General features: G+C 47.0%; 1 protein-coding gene across 1 annotated transcript in view; it reads right to left on the reverse strand.

The window, feature by feature from the left end:
- Positions 1-20,542, reverse strand: part of Slco3a1 (solute carrier organic anion transporter family member 3A1) — a 294,528-nt gene that overhangs the window by 50,247 nt on the left and 223,739 nt on the right. Inside the window, 1 exon segment of the mRNA XM_051148731.1 lies at positions 16,992-17,255. Coding sequence (XP_051004688.1) covers positions 16,992-17,255 — 264 coding nt within the window.

Genomic DNA, 20,542 nt, shown 5'->3' on the forward strand with positions numbered 1-20,542 from the left:
TGCACATTAAGCCATATTCTACTAAAATAGGCTACTGTACCTGACTTCTACACTACAACTTCAGGGGTTCAAGTCAGGTATCTTTTAAGCAATTACAAAGGTTTTCGTTTTTGTTTTTGTTTTGATTTGTCCCCCACTCCACTCCAAAATGAAATCATTTTTGGATTTTGTTTTCAAAAGGGAACCTATAACATATACATCAAAATTTTTATTTTATATATCAAAAATATTTAGGCATATGTCAATGTGCCCACTATATGGTCAAGATTTAGAACTATGCCCTAGATGCATGCTGAGAGAGTATGTTTAAGGTTTAAGTTCTCATCCTTACAAATAGGTAGGAGTAAATCTGGTCCTCCCCTCCCCAGCCCCCTGCTCAGCTCTCACCTGCAGGGCTGGAGCATCCCATGGGGGTGTGAGCTATCAACCTTGATTTGATCACACCATACCTAGTAACTAGTGGGATCAGATTAGATTTTTTTTTTTTCTGCTCAAAAATCCATAGTAGGAAGAGCCACAGCAGAGAGTCTCTGGCTTATAGTCTGGTCCTAGGGCTTTTGGTCTACTTCACGTTGCTGGGATGGTTCCAGGTTGCCCTCCCCTCCCTCCATCCCCATCTCCAGATTGTTCTTGTCTCTGCTGCATCCACGTCTTATGTTAAGCCTTCATCTACTGTAATGCATCTATTGTCTGCTTTTAGCACACATTCCCTGACTCCCAGGTGGGCTTTCCTCATTGTCCAACCGCACCTGGAAGAGGCTCCCAGACAGCCGCAGGTTCTTAAGAATCCATAATAGTCGGCTTTGGTCACACACACTCTGAAGCTTATGCCCCATGTTATATCTGAGGAGGGCCTGGCGGTCGTGTGGAAGGTTGCATGTTCCATCTTATTTAATTCTCTCTATTTTCCTTACAGTATGGTTTCCTGAGCCACTAAAAGTTCCTCTTACATGGCTATCTTTTAACAATTGGAGATACTTTGAAAGTAAGTACTCTGCTTGGGTTTTCAGCAATTAGAACCCTTGGCACATGGTCTTCAACCAGCTTTCCTCATTTATGCTTTGATGATATAACCTGGATGGCTCTAGAACAGTCTTGTCTCTTCAGCATTGACACCTTTACTTTATTTATTATTATTTGTGCGTGTGTGTGTGTGTGTGTGTGTGTGTGTGTGTGTGTCTGTGTGTGTGTCTGTGTGTCTGTGTGTGTGTGTGTGTGTGTGTGTGTGTATGCAGGTGCATGTGTACTAAGGCATGTGTATGGAGGTCGGAGGATAGCCTTGAGTGTCAGTCCTTGTCTTTCGCTTTGGGACAAAGACATCTCTTCACTGTCTTCCTACCACCTATGTCAGGTTAGCTGGCCCACAGAGGTGCTGGGAATTCTCCTGTCTCTGCCTCCCATCTCCCTGATGTTAGACACTTGTGTTGTTCAGCCTGTTTGTATGTAGGTTCTGTGGATTCAAACAAGGGTCCTCACACTTTCCTGACAAGCACTTTTACCCAATGAACCATCTCCTCAGCCCTTTATTTATTTTGGTGTCTCTGCTGGCTACCAAAATCTATACATGCTCAATTCTATTGTATAGAACTGTATATGAGCTGGCTGTAATCCATGCTCATTCTCTCAGATGACCTTAAGTCACCTCTAAACTACTTACACCAAGTACGAGATAAATGTTGTAGGAGAAGTTGCTAGAGCACACTGTGTAAGGGGATCATGATAAGGACGAAATTTGTACTTGTTCAGTAGAGATACAGTTTTCCCATGGAGTATGCTTCAATTAGCTGTTGGTTAGGTCTGTGGGTGGAGATCTTACACAGATGGAAGTCAGTGGTATTTACAAAATAATTAACCAAATACAGCTGATTCATCAAATGCTATGTGTTAAGACAAGTAAAATTGATTTCAAGTAATCTGAAGATAAGTCTTATGTAAACTGTACATAATTTTCGAAAAATATATAAGGAGGTGAAATGTAGGTTACTGCAAACACCGTCCAAGTGGTGTGCTTGTCATTGGACTTGGGGCTGGCTGAGAATGTCGCTCAGTTGTAGAGTGGCCTTGCCTTGCATGCACATAGCCTAGGGTTTGGTCTCCAGGGCTGCAGGAAACAGGTGTGGTGGCACATGCTGGTAATCTCAGCCCTGGGAGGTAGAAGCAGGAGGATCATCAGAATTCAAGATTCTTCTCAGCTGTGTAACATGGGGCCAGCCTGAGCTACATGAGCTCCTGTCTCAAGAGGGGAGGGGGCGCATTACTCTTTTGCTATACTCCTGTTACTAACTAAAATGAGACCTGGTGACAGGGGGCACTTGTTTCTTTTTGTGCACATGGAAAAGAGCAGACACAGACTCATATGGAGTTGGATTAAATATTAGAAAAGCCCAGTAAGTGTCTGTGGCCACATAAAATAAACAGGTGGGCTGAGAGCCTAACCCTGCACTCCAAGGTGATGAATTAGCCAGCTGTCCTAAAGAAGAGAGCTAATTACCCAGGCACAACTGCATCTCCTAGGAGACAAAACCTCTAAATGGCCCATCTAATTAGAATAAAATAATAATAGGAGACACATAAGTTTTTAATAACGCTAACAGACAAGCTCCATGCATCAAAGTGACAGAAGAATAGGCTAGGGACTGGCAGACATACAAACCTTAAAATTTATCATCTCTGGGAAAGATATCAAGTTGCCAAAGTGAAACTCTCCAGAGAGGAGGAGGGTTTAAAGGTTTAGTTACAGCACTGGGCCAGATCAGATGACTGGGAGCTCAGGATTACTGTGGGCTGGGTCCTGGATCTCACGCCCGAAGGCATAAAGACAATAACCAGTATTGGTGGCCTGGGCTGTTCTATATGTGTTTCTGAGGCTTTAGGAAGGTAGTGTTGTTAGAGTTAACTGAAAGTGCATGCGCACACACACACACACACACACACACACACACACACACACACACAAACAAACACACACACACATTAAAGCCAAAAGTTTACAAAGGGTATGAACAAAGACAATGAACAGACAGCTTCAAGTCCTTGGAGTTCATGCCTGTACACTGTGCTAAAAGGGTTTCCTGGTCTTTATGGGCATGCTGTGTGTATATTTTACAGGCCTTTAAACATTTATGGCAATCTGACTTTTTAGAAGTATCATTTCAAATAAATGCCTAGGAGTGTTTGCTTTTAAAATCTGTGTTTAAATGTTAAGAAACTTTCCTTTGTTAAATCCATATTGTTTTTAAATATTGTACAAATACTCAGAGAACTGTTGACTCTGCAGTGTTTAAGATGCAGCTTAACAAATACAGAAAATGAACACAACGGGCATACACAGAGGGTGATTTGTTCTTCACCAGCAAAGGTGTCTTGGGTATTAAGACTCCATCATGGTCAATCACTGTTGATGAACCAAGGCAAATCTGAGACAGTGTGTGCCAAGCACGAGGCTATCGTGTAGCCAGGATAAGGTTCTGGTAGGTTATAGCCACACAGTGCAGAGAGAGCAGTATGGATCACACTGTGTGATCACAGCACCTCCTTGGAATGGGTGAATATGAACAGGGAAGTCCTGGCTGCTGTTGCTCAGTGGTAGACACAACTGTCCCTTAGTCGCTGTGCTCTTTCAGAAGGATTGACATCTAGATTCTGGAAGTGCCACCAGCAATGAAGTGGCATGGCTGGGACAATCCAGGTAGATGGCTTCTCCACTATGCTTTCACTGTGGGCATGTTTTCCTCAGCTGGAGTGTCGCCTCTACCTAGTGCAAGTCTGGAAGAATGAAAAGCTTCGCACGTTCCCTGGATCACACCACCAGGAGCCTCTGACAGCCAAGTGTATCTGGCTCCAAAATGGCACTGATAAGGATTTGAATCAAATCATCACATCCCTTTAGACCCCGACATCGCCTTAAACTTCATCATAATCTTCATGATCTGTTTGGGGGTAGGAAGGGTCCTGATTCTGCAAAGACAACTTCAGTCACTAGGCCAATTCTGTACTTCTGCAAGGCTTTAATTATCCAGGACTTCATTCCATTCTGCAGGAAGGGCTCCTTGTTAAGACAGGAGTCTTCCTGCATGTCTTAATGCCTAAAGACTAATTTCTCCTTGAATTAGATGTGAAAATCATTAAGTTCAAGAATCACTGGACTGAAGGAAGGTCTGGGATACCTTTTTTCTTTGTGGCCAAGGTGATTGGCTTCCAGAAATGACAGCTTCCTGAGTTCCGCTTTCTTCCTCCTACATTCTTCCTCCCATCCACAATTTTATTGCAACAACTTGGAGCTATCAAAATCTGACTCCCTTTTCACAGCTTCAGCCCCACCTTCCATACCCTTTCTTGGAAACGAGGCCTTAATTAGCCATAAAAGCCAGTCTTTCAAGCAAGGAGTAGTCCAGACAAAGAGACTGGTAAACCCCAGCCATGACAGGCCCCTGAACATCTGCATCCCCCTTAGCCATTTAACCCTCACTGACTGTTTGAGCCTTGGTACTGGAGCTGAAATAGAATCACATACTTCTACCAACCAAGGAAAGCTTTTCAGCTCTCTCTCTAGGAGCCTGCTGCTGTCGCCAGCAGGAGAGCACAAAACTGAAAGAGCGCAGTGGAGCTGGCACCATGGGAAGCAGGCTGCCTACTGTGAGCCCTCAGAAGACATTCCTGTGGGATGGAGGATTGTTCACTGTGGGTCCTTTAGGAGGGGAAAGGCAGATTTCAGGGCACCCTGAGGACTGATGTCATCAGAACATCGTCTATGTGCCAAATGCCATCCTAAGTGTTCACCATCAACTCATAACACAACCCTCCCAATAAACATGCTCTTGAAACCATTGAAATACTTCATCTACAAATGAAGAAGCTAAGGCAGAGAGTGGTCCCACAATGAGAAAGGCATAGCAGAAACTCTAGCCACAGCAAAGGCCACCACAACACGTACTTGCGACAAGTGTGCTATTCTGTCCTGGATTCTCTAGGTTATTTTTATTATGAAGATCAAGCAAGCAGGCTAGACCTGTCAAGCACAAGTACAGCTTAACTATCACAATTGACAGTGACGTAAATGCCCATTGGACTTGGATGTCCTAGCTGCTTTTCTATTGCTGTAGTAAGACACCATGACCAACTGAACTGGTAGAAGAGAGTTTATTTGGGGCTTAGGGTTTCAGAGATTGAGTCCATTTATGGCAGAGTGCATGGTGGCAGGTGGGCAGGTGGGCAGGTGGGAGAGTAGCAGAGAGCTCACAATTTGAGATATTACGGGGGGGGGTGGAGGAGAGGGGAAGGAGGAGGAAGAGGAAAGAGGTAAGAGAGAGGGGGAGGAGGCAAGAGGCGAGGGGGGAGGAGGCGAGGGGGGAGATGGCGAGGGGAGGGGAGGGGGGAGAGACAGAGAGAGAGAGAGAAAGAAAGAGAGAGAGAGAAGAAGAAGAAGGAAGAGGAGGAGAGAGACACAGAGAGAAGGATAAGAAGAACAAGGAGGAGGAAGAGGAAGAAGAAGAGAGAGAAATGAGAGAGATATGACACACACACACAGAGAAGGGGGAGGGAGGGAGGGAGGGAGACTGCTAAGTGTCAGTGGCAATGGCATGGGCTTTTAAAACCTCAGACACACTTAACTTATCCTTCCCAACAGTCCCACCAACTGAGGACCAAGTATCCAAATATATTAGCCTATAGGACATTCTCATTCCTGCCACTTCACTGTCAAAAATGATCTGGCATTATGTGGACCTGGGACTCATTCCAAGATTTTTTGAGGAACGGATCTAAGAAAGAAAGGGTGAGGGGAGGGAGAAATGAATAAAGAGTTGAAGGGCTGAAAGAGGAGCTCAGAACCATAGAAAAAGGTTTGGGGAGGAAAGTGGGGTAAAGTCAAATCAGGGGCCATGCTCCAGGGAAGGAGGCACATGTTGTGGATTTAGATTCTGGGTTGAAGGTTCAGTAGGTCTGTGACTCATCCCTGCCCATCTGTGAAGATGAAAGAAGACCTGAGTTCAAGCAACATCTGCTCCAGCAGCCCTGGCATACAGGCAGGAGCTCAATGACAGCCAAGGCTAGCAGGCAGAAGTGAGGCCAAGGGAGGGGTCCCTGATGTTTGGACAGTGTGTCATGGAGTCACTGAACTTACATTGGCAGTTCATCTCTGTCAGTGGACTATTGGGTGACAGCTGGGAAAAGACTGGGGCAGGGTTACCATAGCTATGGCGGTATTATGCTGAGTTCCTGGGAGTCATCATTGGAGCCAAGGGCTTCCTAAATAGAGGCACCTCCTCCATAGAACCAATCCACAGGTCAGGTTAGGAGTCAAGTGTCCTAAGTCACTATCTCCGAGGACTTTGAGGAGCCCCAACAGTGGTTATTGTGGGGCTCCATGGAGACCCCACATGATTACACTCTGAGTATTATCTTTTAGGCTCTACTGAACTTGGCCTCAACTTGCTTTTCTTTCATTAAGATGTGTTGCTACAACACTGCTCATAGTGTCAGGAAAGGAAGATGAGGCCAGTGTATGTGGCAATTATAACTACAGCAGTCATCTTTGTGGGCCTTCCACTGCTAGGACAGGACACCGTGCTGAGGGCTTTGCATCCATCCATCGTGGTGGCAGGGAGGTTTTTAGCATCACCACTTCAGATAGGGCACCAAGGCCCTTTAAACTCCACCTTGTACAGCAATGCAAAGCTGAGTGTGGAAGGGGGGAAATATGGACTCACTCATGTAAGCCTGAACTCTAGAACCCAAATTCTGAACCTTCAGGCTGACATAGGGATTTGAATTGAGTTGGGGAAAATGCTTTTTAAAAAGCTGGTGGTCATGAAGCATTTCACAACAGCTAGGACCAAAGAGAACAGAGGGGTGGAGAGAGCTGAGCAGATCATTAGAACCCATCACAATGGGATGGATGGAAGGAAGGAAGGAGGAGAAACGTGGAAAAGTACTATGATGGAGGTCCTAGAGTGATTCGGAGATTAAGGGCACACCTTAAGAAAGAGGTAGCATTATGACATACCAGTCTCCCAGCCAGTTCTCCATGTGCCCAAACCAGAGCTGCCATAACTGGCAACGATGCCTAGCCTCCTGCCCTTCCCACTGAAAAGCCACCTGAGAGCAGGCTCAACAGACAAGGGTACCATGTTCCAGAAGACCACATGCTTAATTAGTACAGGGGTCAGGGAGGGTTAAATAATCTAATAACTAAATCACAAAGGCTTGGAGGAGGAACTTCCGCAGGCTTCTGAGAGGCAAAGGCAAACCTATGACCAAGCTATTAGTGAAATCCCACAGGCTCATGTCTGTGGTGGAAGAGGGACAATTAGTCAAGGTAAATAATGCCTTGGCTCTGGGACCAGAAATCCAGACTAATTGCCTCTTCTCTTGTCACTCCCACTGACAATTGTGGAGTTGTTGAGACGATCCCCTTGGTAGAGAAAGGAAGGAAATCCAGGTACAAGAGGAACCCAGAAGTGAGCAAGAATCTTCTGGAAGCAAGCACTTATCACATACTGGCCATGGGCCTACTGTGGCCCCACCAGTACAGTTGAAGCTGTTCCTTGTTCTCTGCCCTGGCCCTCTCTCATTGCGTGCTTACAGGAAGTAGCTCCCAGGTGTCCTGTACTTAGAGGGAAACAGGCACAGGACCATGCTTTCTTTCTTGGTAAGGAGAAAGCTGTGGCCTGGGTGAGCAAACAGAAAACCATTAGCCCAAAACAAATATGTAGAAAGAAACTAGAGTTTGAGCTGGTATGCACTGGTCTGGGCAGACCACCAGGAGGGTCTTAGAGAAAAGGCGTGGTGGGACCACTGACAAGCCTGTTTAGAGCAAGAACTGAGTGAGAGTTAGGCTGTGTCACCCAGTGTCTTCCATTTCTCCATGGATGACCTGGGAAGCTCAGATTTACCCTGGGCTCACAGAGCTGACAGGAAAAAAGAGGCTCAGAAACAGCAACTGCTTTTTTAGATGAACGAGGCATATCTTTCCAAGGCAAAGACAGCAGAGAGAAAATGACTTAAGCAATAACGCGTTGTGCCAGCAAACAGGCGCCCTCACTTCACGCCTGTGTCTTAAGACTTCCTCTGTGAAAACGTACTCTGCCCTGGTGCCGTACAGAGCTTGCTGTTCCTAGTTCTTATGGAAGGAAAAACTCCAGCAACATGAGGGAATTCACTCCTGCAGAGTCTACAAAGACAAGAGGTGGTAACATTCTGGTAGAGCAAGCTGAGGCACAGCCAAACTCAAAGCCTGGACCCTCAGCCACTTTCTACTGTGTGTGCTTGCTTGCAGCAGGCCCTCCTGGTACTCATGTCACTGTGGGGGCTCCATCCTGCCCCAGCTTATTTGTGACTGTTCTCTCAGCACTTCAACTTTGGGGAAGCAGGGGCACAGCTCTGACCTGTCAGCCTTCCCTGGGGACCCAGCAAGGGTCCTCCTCCTCTCTGGCATTCATTTACAGTTAGCAATTTAGTCAGAATGACTTCGAGGGGCTTTCAGAAATCGCCATGCCCAGAGCCTCTCCTCCTCCAGTCTGGGAACAGAATTTCCTACGGAGTGGATACAAAGTGGTATTTTAAGACACCATGCAGGTGGTGCGGACTCAAACTGCTGGTGGGGGGGGGGGGGAAACAGGGGTTTATAAAACAAAGTCCGGGCACTTTTATTTGAAGGTCAATGCCAAGGCTTTGATGCTTCATTCATAACGCAACCAGGACTTCTGAGCAGTTTCAGATACCACACACTCTGCTACACACGGGCCTGTGCCCACCTGGCTTCTACCACAACCTTTTCCAAATCACGTATTACCAACTAGATGCACATCTGGTTGTGCATCCTGCCTCTGACTGCGCCCCACCCCCACCCTGGGCAATGTCATCGTCCTCTCCTCTCATCCTTCCAGGTAGGCCTTCAGTGCCAAGTCTTCAAGCACGTGCTTTACAACATCCTTCTGAACTTCCCGTGGTCCTCTCCATTGTGTACCCTGCATTCTGGTAGCCTTTGCCAATGGCCACAGAAGTAGTTTAGTCTCATTCATACAGCCCGGAGAACTATGGATGAAAATGAAGCCGTCCAGCCTTCCTTGGAGCTGGCCTTCTCAAAGCGGTTAACATGCTGACATAAAGCATGGCCCTCAAATGGGGAGAGATGGCTCAGTTGGTAAAGTGCTTGCTGTGCAAGTCATGAGGACTCGAGTTCGACCCCCAGAATCCACATAAAAAAACCTGGTGTCAACTTGACAGAAGCTACTTATCTGAAGGGAGGGAACCTCGATTGGGAAGAGGCCTCTATAAGATACAGCTATAAGGCATTTTTTAAATTAGTGATTGATGCGGGAGAGCCCGGCCCAGCCCCTGTGGGTGGTGCCATAAAATTGGCTGATAGTCCTGGATTCTGTAAGAAAGCAGACCAAGCAAGCCACGGGAATCAAGCCAGTAAGCAGCACTCCTCCATGGCCTCTGCATCATCTCCTGCCTCCAGATTCCTGCTTGTTTGAGAGTTCCTGTCCTGCCTTCCTTCAGTTGATGGAAGTGTGAGCCAATTAAACCCTTTCCTCCCCAACTTGCTTTTGATCATGGTGTTTCATCATAGCAATAGTAGCCCTCATTAAGACAGCATGCTTGTCATCCTAGCATCTGGAAGGAAGAGACAAACAGAGCTCTCCCAGTGTCTTACTCGCTAGCCTTATATGGAAAAAAAAAAAAAAAAAAAAAAAAAAAAAGCCCAAACAGTACTAACAACAAAAAACAAATAAAAACCAACAACAAGAACCGCAGATGGCTCCGGAGGAATGACACATGAGGTAGAACTCTGGCTTCTACATGTATGTGCATATAAATGCATGTCCATCTGCATACACACAAGAACTTGCCTTCCTCCATAAAAACCGAGAAGGTCATAGACAGGCCTTCACTTGTTTGGATAGCCACTACTTTCTCATTCTGATGTTCTTGATCTGTTTCGATGATCCCCCCCCTTTCTGGGAAATGCTATCTTCTAGTTATTTCCTTTGTTTATTCATTCAACAGACATTCTGATACGCCAGCCATGTCTGGCATCCTGCTGGGTGCCCTCTCATGTTTGTTTCAGTGGCTTTGCTGAAGCGGCCACAGGAGAGTAGCACACTAAGGGACATGTCCCCCAAATGTTGGACGCTAGCAGGCCCTCCATGATAAAAAAACACAACGAACCCACTGACCAGCTTGGTCCCTGGGGAATCATAACCACACTCCTGTGACACAGCAGGACATGGGCACAGCCTGGCTCAAGGTGTTTGGAAAGGCAGAATGCTTCTTTTACCAGGGAATCAAACATGCAGACCTTCACAGCATATCTATAGGAAGACTACCGGCTTCCTCACATACACACTCAAATGAAAGGTACAGGCTCCAACAATGTGGCAGAAACCAACTGCTGAGCTGGAGATGAATGGAAGAAGCCAGGGCTGGAGCATGGTCCAGCAGACCCTTCCTGATGCAGGTGGGTCACTTGTGGGCTTGTGGTGGCACACGCGCATGCGTGGTTCTTACCACGTGTTCACAGGTAGGCCATACACAAGGCGGAGCCTGGGTGGGTTGAAGCAGAGATGGCCAGGATGCTGCAGAAACCAAAGCTGCTCTGGGCCTGGTAATGCTCCTTGCAGGACCCCTTCACTCCTCCTCTTACCACATTGCAGAGGGAAGTACTATGTGCTAGCAAAAATGGAAGGGTCTTCACCTTCATGGAGGTACAACGGAAGGAATGCCTCACCCACTAAAGAGTAAAATGATCAGATGAGTAATGGGAGAGATGATGGGAATCAGGGGACATTTGGGTTGTGATAGAAACCTAATGCAGTGGAAACTCCCTGGAATCTACAAGAGTGATCTTAGTATGTCAAGCCACAATAAAACTAGGCACATACCTTCATATTAAGGCTGAACAAGGCAATGCAATAGGAGGAAAAGGGTCCCAAGAGTAAGCAAAAGAGTAAAAAAAATCCCCACTCCCACCTTCAGGAGTCCCACGAGAATACCAAGCCGAGTTTGGTTGCTATCCCTGGGAGGCCTGCTCTTTTCTGAAACGGAATGGAGGAGCAGTGGATCTAGGGGAGAGAAGTGTGTGTGTGTGTGTGTGTGTGTGTGTGTGTGTGTGTGTGTGTGTATGTATGTGACTACTGGGAGGAGAGGAGGAAGGGAAAACAGTAATTGGGATATAATATATGAGAGAATAATAATAGTAGTAATAAAATAATGATAATGATTAAAAACAGGAGAAGAAAAAGTGAAATACCAGGGAAGGGGAGGGCTCGCTTGAGGAAATCAGGAAGCTGTGCTTCAGAAAAGAAAGGATGCTGACGTTCAAGACAGGATATGAATCCCAGAGAAGGGCACAGGAAGCAGGGAGCAGGCAGGGGAAAGTAGGGTGCTTGTAAGGAGAGTGGGAGACTGACATGCAGAACAAGGTTCACGTGAAAAAGACATCAGAGGAGCCACAGCAGGGCTTTGCCACTGTCCCTTTAAGCAGCAACGTGGCAACGTGATCAGGTGCTGCATCAGTTGCCTTTCTAGTTGCCCTGAAGTGACATGAAGGAAGAAGGGCTTATTCAGTCTCACAGTCTGTGGGTACCATTTGCCACAGTGGGGAGGGGGCCACAGCAGGCATTGGAGGCTACAGATTGGTCACACTGTTTCCATGGTGAGGAAACAGAAGGGATAAAGTTCCTACATTTGGGGTGGGTCTTCCTATCCGGAACTGCACTGGTACATCCAGAGATGTGTTTCAGTGATGATTCTAAACGCCATCAAGCTGCTAACTTAGGTTAGGAAGGGACCTTGGGCAGATGGCAGCTGGGAGGAGACCAGCAACAGGATGCAGGAGCAGAGGTTTAGCTCAGAAGGACCACTGCCCACTGTGCTGGGATCTGCTGGGCCAGGGTGAGGTATCAAGGCAGAGCTGTGTTCCTCTCACAGTGAGGCTCCCCTAGAGCAAGTGCGCGGGGTGAAGCACTCTTTTCAAGGACATTGAGAGGCCACTTGTCTGTCAAGGTGAAGGGCTGCGACAAGAGGGCTCAGCTTCTCACTGACGCTCTCAGAGATCAAAGTCAGGACTTGCCCTGAGGATTCTGAGCCCTGACACAGGCAGTTACACTGATCCCAGCAGGTCAGGACCCTGCAGATGTGTCCTCCCCTTTCAGCTGCAGCCCCAATGAAGACAGACTGTTTCAGGGGACATATGTGCTGCTGCAGGAGACTGTTAGTACACTCTGCTGAAAGGTCCCTTAGCATCTGGTGATGCCACTTGGTTTATTTATTTATTTTTTTTGAGAGTCTATTCAGCCAGAGAGGCAGCATCATGTCAAGCTTAAGGAGACAGACATTGCTTTTTCCATGTTGGCTCAAATGCCTTTCCTTTTGAACTCTAAGTTTTATTTTCATATATGTGAAACTGGAACCAATGGTAGTGCTAGAGAGATTCTACAGATCATGGATGAGGACAAATATTTTGTTACTGCTGTTGTTTTGGTGGTGGTGGTAGTATGTGTGTGTGTGTGTGTGTGTGTGTGTGTGTACTTGTGTACATGCATGGATTCATCTGTGCACATGCTAGCAAACTGTTCATTTTTACTTCGTTCATTAAAATGGTACCATTTCCATGTCAGGCCCGGTCTTGCACTGTAAATGTAGAGAAAAATGAGAGCGTTGTTCTGGGGGTAGATGCAAGACCACCATCCTGAGTGGCCCAGACTGCAATGAGAACATAGTAGTAGGGGCTTTGCAGAGCCCAAGTGGATGATAGGGCAATGTAGGTGACAGCCCAAAAGTGAACTAAAGGAGGAAGGATAGTCCAGGCAGAAAGAAGAGGGAAGAGGGGGGTGTTCCTGACGCATTGCACACACCACACAGAGCAGGCAAGCAGATGAAGGGGGACAGGTCACTTTCCTGGGGACCCAGATTATACCCACCAGAGCTTCCCAGGGGATATCTGAGATCCCTTGCAATGAAATGCAAAACTATTGAGGTGACACTGAATGCAGGAATTGACAGCACTGCACATGTCATTATACAATCATGACTGTGGGTGTGAGATGTCCCATGCAAATTACAATAAGAGTAAGTGTTTATTTTTATAAAAATGACTGTAGTTGTATTACTTTTAATTAAAAATTTCACACTTATTTGTGTGTGAGTGCGCCTGTGCGTGCACACATGCATAAGCAAGCATGCCATGGCATGTATGTGAAGATCAAAGAACTTGTAGATGTTAGTTCTTTTTGTCTGCCATGTGAGTTCTGGGGATCAAACTCATGTAGCCAGGCTTGGCAGCAATCACCTTTGCCTAATGAGCCACCTCGTTGCCCCTGGATTATTTATTACAGTCTCACTGAGCCATTCTCTCCTCTAGGTAGCTTTTCATAAATTCTGCACACACTGTACAGCAAGAGGGTCATGCCAGGTGCCAATATATAACTTGTTGGCATCAAAGGGGAGGAAAGAAGATGACTAGGCACTAGGATGAAGGTGACAGTGGGGACATCTCAAGTGTGGGACCATCAGGGCAGAAGCACCTCAGGGCCAAGGCTTAGAAGCAAAGAGATCTGGTGGCATTTTGAGATCCAAAATTGTGCCTGGATTTGGCAGCCTCCCACCTGGGGGTAACACTGCAGCTTAATGTACCCAAGTATCTGTCAGCTGTGTATTTTATCAAAATGCTTGTGTGACAGTTGCTACAAGCTGGGGACTTTCAGGGTATTCTGAAGCCAGATTCCATGTCTTCATCCCTCATCTTCAGAGAGTTACAAACTTAGCCAATGGCTGGCTTTGTTGGCAACAGAACTTCAAAGTCCATTCTTTATTTTGGGGGGGAGGATGGAGGAATATGCCTTGAAAATTGAACCATATACCGAACACCCACAGCACCACAGCATAAGCCCTTTGTATAAGATGATAAATAGCAACACTAAACTGAGGCAGTTGTTGTAAAGATGAAATGAGATCCCCCATGTGAAAGGCAGGAAGAGCCAAATGTCATGACCAAGATGGCACAATGGGAATGTGGTTGAGCTGAACAGAGCTGAACAGGATGTCCCACTCTAGCTAGGCTTCTCTCTCTTTCTTTCTCTCTCTCTCTCTCTCTCTCTCTCTCTCTCTCTCTCAATAACCTGGGAACGTTGCATGGTGGGGTTGAAAGGCTGTTGCAGACAGATTTTCTAGAACAGGTAGGTTGTACAAGAAGAAAAAAAAATTTTTTGAAAGCTCCAAAGAGGTGCATGAGAAATGGCCACTGGGATTTTGAGGTATGCATTCCTCTGTTATATCTGACAGTGGTCCACATAGTTTTGGTCATGAACATGTGTGAAGACCAGCAGGGCTTTTGAGTTTGTTGGTTTGTTTATGTGAATCCAATGAAGAGTTAGTGTGGGAACATGGGCAGCACTGGAGGGCACGTTTGGTAGACATGTTCCTGTGGCAAAAGCATTCAGCTCATGGCAGAAGATAAAGGATGAACTACAGTGGGCCCTTCTTGGTGGCCCGCACCTGGATGGTTGCTTATTAGCGCAATAGCTCATGTCACTGGATTCCTGCTCTCGCAGAGTCTTCTAGAGACACAGCTTTCCTATGCTGCTGGAATGTCCTCTAGCCTAGTCCATTAGTGGACCCACTAAGTAAGGGACTCATTCCAAACCACTACTCATGAAGTGTGTTCACACAGATACCATACTTGACCACCTGTGGCCTAGTGAATTTGGAACCCATGGACCCAAATGCACATCTCTCATCCCAGGCCCAACAATTTACTCAGTGCTCATCTTCACTTGGAATTGTCCTCTCTTGTTACATGCCTCCTCTACTGAAACGTAAGTTCCAGGACACAAGGCACTGGATCATGGCCATGTCCCTAGCCCTTAGTACGGAGGGACTCCTGAAATGGAGAAGATGAAGCAGGGTGGCAATCACTCTGAAACTGTGACAGCCCTCAGCTCAAGACCTAGCTCAGCTCTGACTTTTACTCTTCCTGGCCCTCTGCAGGTCTGTCACTTCCTGGGCCACTGCCTGTCTTCACTGGCTTGCTGATGAGGTCACTGATGGCCCAGTTGTTTATTTTTTTTATCTTTGAATTCCCACAGATGAAAAAGGAGGGCTTATGGATGTGGTTTGTGGGAGATAGAACCATCACCCAGACAAAGAAAGATCTGGAAAGGTTGCCACTACCAAAGATGAGGGTTCTCTCTCGCCAGACCCACTCTGAGGCCAGCCTGATAGATTAGTGTGGGTATGGGGCCTGAAATTACAGTCAGCTGTGCTCTTAAGATAACAGCAGGCATCGCCATCCAGCTGGCTTGGGACTTTTGGAATATACCAGTTTCGAAGGTAGAGGTAATTTACACACTCACAGAGGGGATGGTTCCAGCTAAGGCAACCTCCGCGGACATACGCTAGCTGGACTTCTCACCTACTAGTGTACTCAGAGCTTAAAAAGAGGAATTTTAAGGCCATCAGTTGGCTCACAGCACTTGTAGATACTGACAGAGAACACGGGGCCAGGCATGACATCAAGTTATTAAATTAGTGTCTTTTCAGAAAGAGCACTGGTTCGTTCTATTCCTCATGGACTCCCAGGTTTGATTAAGTGTCTCTGCCAGGCAGAGCTTTTTCCTCAGGATGATGCTGTCATAGAAAAGTATACCACAGCCTTACACTTGTGGAAATATGGCAGGGAGAATGGAGCATGCTTCTGGCCAGTGTGGAGTGAGACGATGAAGGGCCACGGGGTTAGTCAAGGCTTGCGAACATCGCCTGCCACAAGTGCACCTCCTCCTAGAGGTGTGTACCTTGACTTTGATTTGACCTCAGGGAAATGCGGCCAGTGCCTTGGAATGCAGTCCATATCGCTCTCAGAGTCTGGTTAACAAGAGGTGACTGTCAGAGTAGGGGTCCGGTGTTTACTACTTGTATTGTTCTTGGTTAGTGCAATAGTTTGAGCAGACCCCCCTGGGCCCTGATTCACCCATTACGATGTTCTTCTTGTAGGTTTCTAAGATCCTTTGGATCCTTCTATTTCCCCATCTTCTATATTTCTCACCGAACCCCTACTCTGATCTAGCCAATGGAGAGGACATCCTCCGCAGTTATGTGGAGAGCATGGACTAACTCTGACAGGAGCTCTGGTGCTCCATATTTGACAACCTCCCCTTGGTGGGGATCCCTGGTGGCACTCAAAGAAAGAACAGGCAGGCTACCAAGATGAGACTTGTTAGCCTGTAACCATAAAGTGGCGGAGGCGGTCCCCTTTGTACATGGACCTAAGGGAGGGTAATAGGGTGGGGGTGGCACAGTAGGAGGAACGGGAGGATATAAGTGATGGGAGAACAATTGAGTTGTAATTTGAATAAATTAATAAAAAAAGAAGAAAACAAGAAGTGACTGTCTATCCATCTTCCTTCCATCCCAACTTCCCTAAGAGGAAGTATGCCAGCCTGGCACATGCGCAGGCACCTGTGGATCCCTGCAGCCAACTGTTCACGTCTAAACTCCAGCAGGTACTCTGGTGGATCCAAGCAAGTTAGGGAACACCACATGCAGCTCCCTTGGGGGTATGTGTGTGTGAGGGAGGGGGAGGGGCATGGAACAGCTTGTGGCTACTGGGCTATATGAAATATCACTGTCATGGTTCACTGTGAGACACCATGCTGAGGGTGGAAACGACGCAGAAAAGATCTCTATCAATTGACGTTATTACTTACACCTTGCTATTCTGTCAGAAAAGCTGCATTTGTTTTTATTTTTCTTTTAAGATGTCTAGGGCTTTGCAGTGCCCCAAAGTGAGACTCTTATATGTTAGCCACCAGGATTTCATCAATAGGTGGTGGCCACCTTATTTTTGCATTTGTTAAACGTTCTGGTCATACCTTAAGCATAAAGTTTGTGTGGGTCAATTATGTAAAACCCTCAGATCCCCCAGATGCCACCCTTCCCCTCAGCCCATCACAGCATCCTTTTGTTCTGACCATCACGTTCTGGTCTCTTACCTTTCAGCTGTTGGAAACAGGAGGCACTGCTGTCTGGCTCCAAGGGGTGTCTCAGGACCCCATTGCTGGGCTTGGGCCTCTCGTATTCTCTTTCTGAGAGCATAGCCTGCTCACTCTCCATGCCAGGATCTGAGTGTGGGGGCAGGGACTGTGGGAAGCCGAACATCAAGAGGGATGAGAAGAAGAGCAAGGCACCACAGAGCAGAAAGCCACCCCACCAGGCTCCAATCCAGCGTGGGTCGTCGGGAGTGATGTCCAGGTTACCTGCCAACAGAAAGGGCACAGCTTAGTGGGCGTGCGGGCTGTGGGGGCCTCCGCCGAACAGAGATGTCCAGTGCGCAGGGTTCAAGGGCTGTACTAATAGATGGGGGTGGGGCAGGGCTCTGAGCTGGGAAACTATCTGTTCCACGTCAGTACTCCTGTTTCTTCTATTACTGGGGACTGAACGTGATTCCCCTTTAATTTTCTTGTCTGCTCTGTGCTTATAATCTGTCTAAACAAAAACAGCGAGGAGCCAGACAGCCAAGGCTGGAATTGACTCATTTTGCTGCGTTGCCAAGCTAAGTGCACAAAAACACAAGCAAATATTCACTATCCAAGGGGAGCTTGTCACTAGGTACACACTCTCCCACCTGACACAGTCTGTCTGACAACTCTCTCCATCCCTTACAGCACAGGTAAATCAGCCTCATGGCTAAAAGGGTCAGGTTCAGAATGTAGTTCAGGAAAACGGATGTCCAAATGCCTGTACTAAAATCCTACCCCTTTTGAGACTTTCTGAATTCTACGCCTCAGTTTACCAATCTGAAAACACTGGTGGTGATGCCAGCATCTACCCTGTAGAGTTATTTGGAAGGGTCAGAAAACCACAGCAGATACGTGTCTGCATACTTGGCAGATGCCAGTCTGTCATTTATGGTGGGGTCCTTCACCCGCCAGTTTCTACTGCCTGGGCTGGCTCAAGTCTTGAGGGTGGCCCTTAGCTTGGCCCAGCCCTTCATTAGAAACCTCTGGCACAGCCTCGGTGCACAAAAGCACCATGCGTATCCATGCCATTTGGCTGCATAGACCTGGTTACTTGGTACTAACATGTCTTTGATTTGCCAGCTGAAGTCATGAGAACGGAACATTACTGCAGCTTACTCCTTGGTGTTCGCATTCCTCTTTATGGTTGCCCTGCAACGTGGCATGTCCCAGTTAGCTACCTACAAATGTCTCTTTGATGACAAATCATGTTCCCAGAGATTCTTGGGGACCTGGGCGATAGTATGTGAGGCAAGAACGATAGGGCCGCAGGCCGGACCAGACAGCTAAGACAGCTTGGGGAAGAGTGATGAGACAGCAGCAGATGAGCATTTCACCAATTAGAAAGTGCCCCACCCCTGAAGACTCAAAGTGACAACACCAGACATCACTTCCCCGGGGTTTCTTCTGTACCAAGAGACACACATGGCGTGGTCCTTGTTGTTTCAGTAAATTCTTCCTACGAGCCTATAAAATAGGATTTTTAAATTCTCTCCACTTTGCATTGATGTGGAAACTAAGGCTTAGAGAGCCCAGGTTTTTTTGCCCAAGTTCACATGAGTGTGGCCTAGAACACAGAGGTCTTTATACGGAGGCCCCCACATTCAGGACCTTTTAGATTTGTTTTGTTTTGTTTTTTGATTTTTGTTTTTCAAGAAAGGGTTTCTCTGTGTAGCCTTGGCTGTCCTGGACTCACTTTGTACACCAGGCTGGCCTCGAACTCACAGTGATCCACCTGCCTCTGCCTCCCGAGTGCTGGGATTAAAGGCGTGTGCCACCATACCTGGCCTAGATTTCTTTTTAGTTGTTCTTAATCCCTTTGTGTTCCCTGGAGGACCTGGGTGAACACTAGATTTATGAATTCTATGCAATGGACTCCTGGCTACCAACTGTCCTGGGAATGTGCAAATTGGCTTTGGGGTACGGATAACCTCTACCCTGAGCACCCCGACTGATGCTCAGTGGCCCTCACCATGCTAAGGTGGACTAGCTGCTTTTGTGAAGCCATGCACTGGAGAGGAGAGAGCTGCAGAGGGCTGGTGGGGGAGGGGGCTGAGTCCCAGCTCTGCCGCTCACTAGCCTGAGCACCCCCCAAGCCTTTTCATCCTTTGTAAAATAAGGATGCCACCCCCAGAGTGGTTGTAAGGATGAAAGAAAATAAACTAAGAAGATCCCGAGGCGCACGTGGGCTCTTCGGATACGATACGGCAGCTCTTGTTATTTCCTCCTTTATATGAATGGGCATTTCCACATGTGGGTTTTATTTTTAAAACAGTATACTAGGGCACAGGCAACCCAAAGTGATTCTGGAAGCATCTCCATGCAGATGAGGGAAGAGAAAAGGAAGTACAATTGCCCTGAGCAGCTGAGTAGTGTTGTTTGCACTAGTCACTTACTGGGTTTCTTCACATGCAACGGGTGTAAACAAAGAGGAAGGGAGCTGCCACTGTCTACAGGCTCCAGATGTGAGCAAAGACAGAGAGATCCTAGCAGTTGTTGGAGGGGAACAAAATTATTGCTGTGTAGAAAGTCACAGGAAACCAGTGATTGTCTTGGCTGTGTGAGAAAACATCCTGGGGAGACGGACTGGCACTGGGTATGTGAGCTGTCCCTGTCTCCACCTTCCCCATGAGTACACATGTTGAAGAACTGAAAGATAGCAAGAAACATGTCACTTGGGTCAAAAACCATAGCATACTTACCATTTGGGTCAGGCCAGAAGAGGCTCATGGGAGGCTACGTGGAGGGCAGGTTTCACAAAACCATCCTTTTTCCGGAGCTACCGTTCTCCCCTCTCCATTTTAGTTACTCAGGGCATTGTGGTAGGAGAGAAACAGCACACTGAGGGACACCACTCTGCTTCAGAGAGGCTTAGTATGTCTACACCAAATAAGAGTGCATGTGTAAATGCATGTGAGCTTAAAGGTGCTTGCTGTAATGGGTGCATAAATGTCCCTGTCTAACTGGGTCAACCTTGGGTATCACTTCTCTGGTGCTAGCTACTCTGTTTTATGAGTCAGGATTTCTCATTGGCCTGCAGATCACCAATTTGGCTATGATGGCTGACCAGCATGCCCCACGGACTTTCTTGGCCCTACCCCACTGGGGCTGGGATCACAGACATGCACCACGATACCTGGCTTTTTTTTTTTTTTTTTTTTAATGTGAACTTGAGGGTTGAACTCATGTCCTCATACCTATGGGGCCAGCGTTTTACCAACTGAGCTACACCACAAACTCCTCAAATAATACAGCAATGAAGAATATTTGCTACTTAATAGTGAAAAAATCCATTCTTGACTTGCATGGCAATTGTCAGTGTTCAGGGGACACTGTTCTAGAATGGCTGCATTGAGATAGAGTTCTCTGTGTGTGCTGGCAAAGGACCAGAAGGCAGATGACATTAATGCTTGTGTGGAGACCAGCTCTTCCTCTGTATACAGAGAGTATATGTCCCTGCTTTGTGAAATATGGCCACATCTAGAATTTTACAGAAGCAAAGTGAGCAGGGGAACAGGCATCGAGTA

The sequence above is a fragment of the Acomys russatus genome, chromosome 7 (genome assembly GCF_903995435.1).
Source record: "Acomys russatus chromosome 7, mAcoRus1.1, whole genome shotgun sequence".
Taxonomy (NCBI): Eukaryota; Metazoa; Chordata; class Mammalia; order Rodentia; family Muridae; genus Acomys; species Acomys russatus.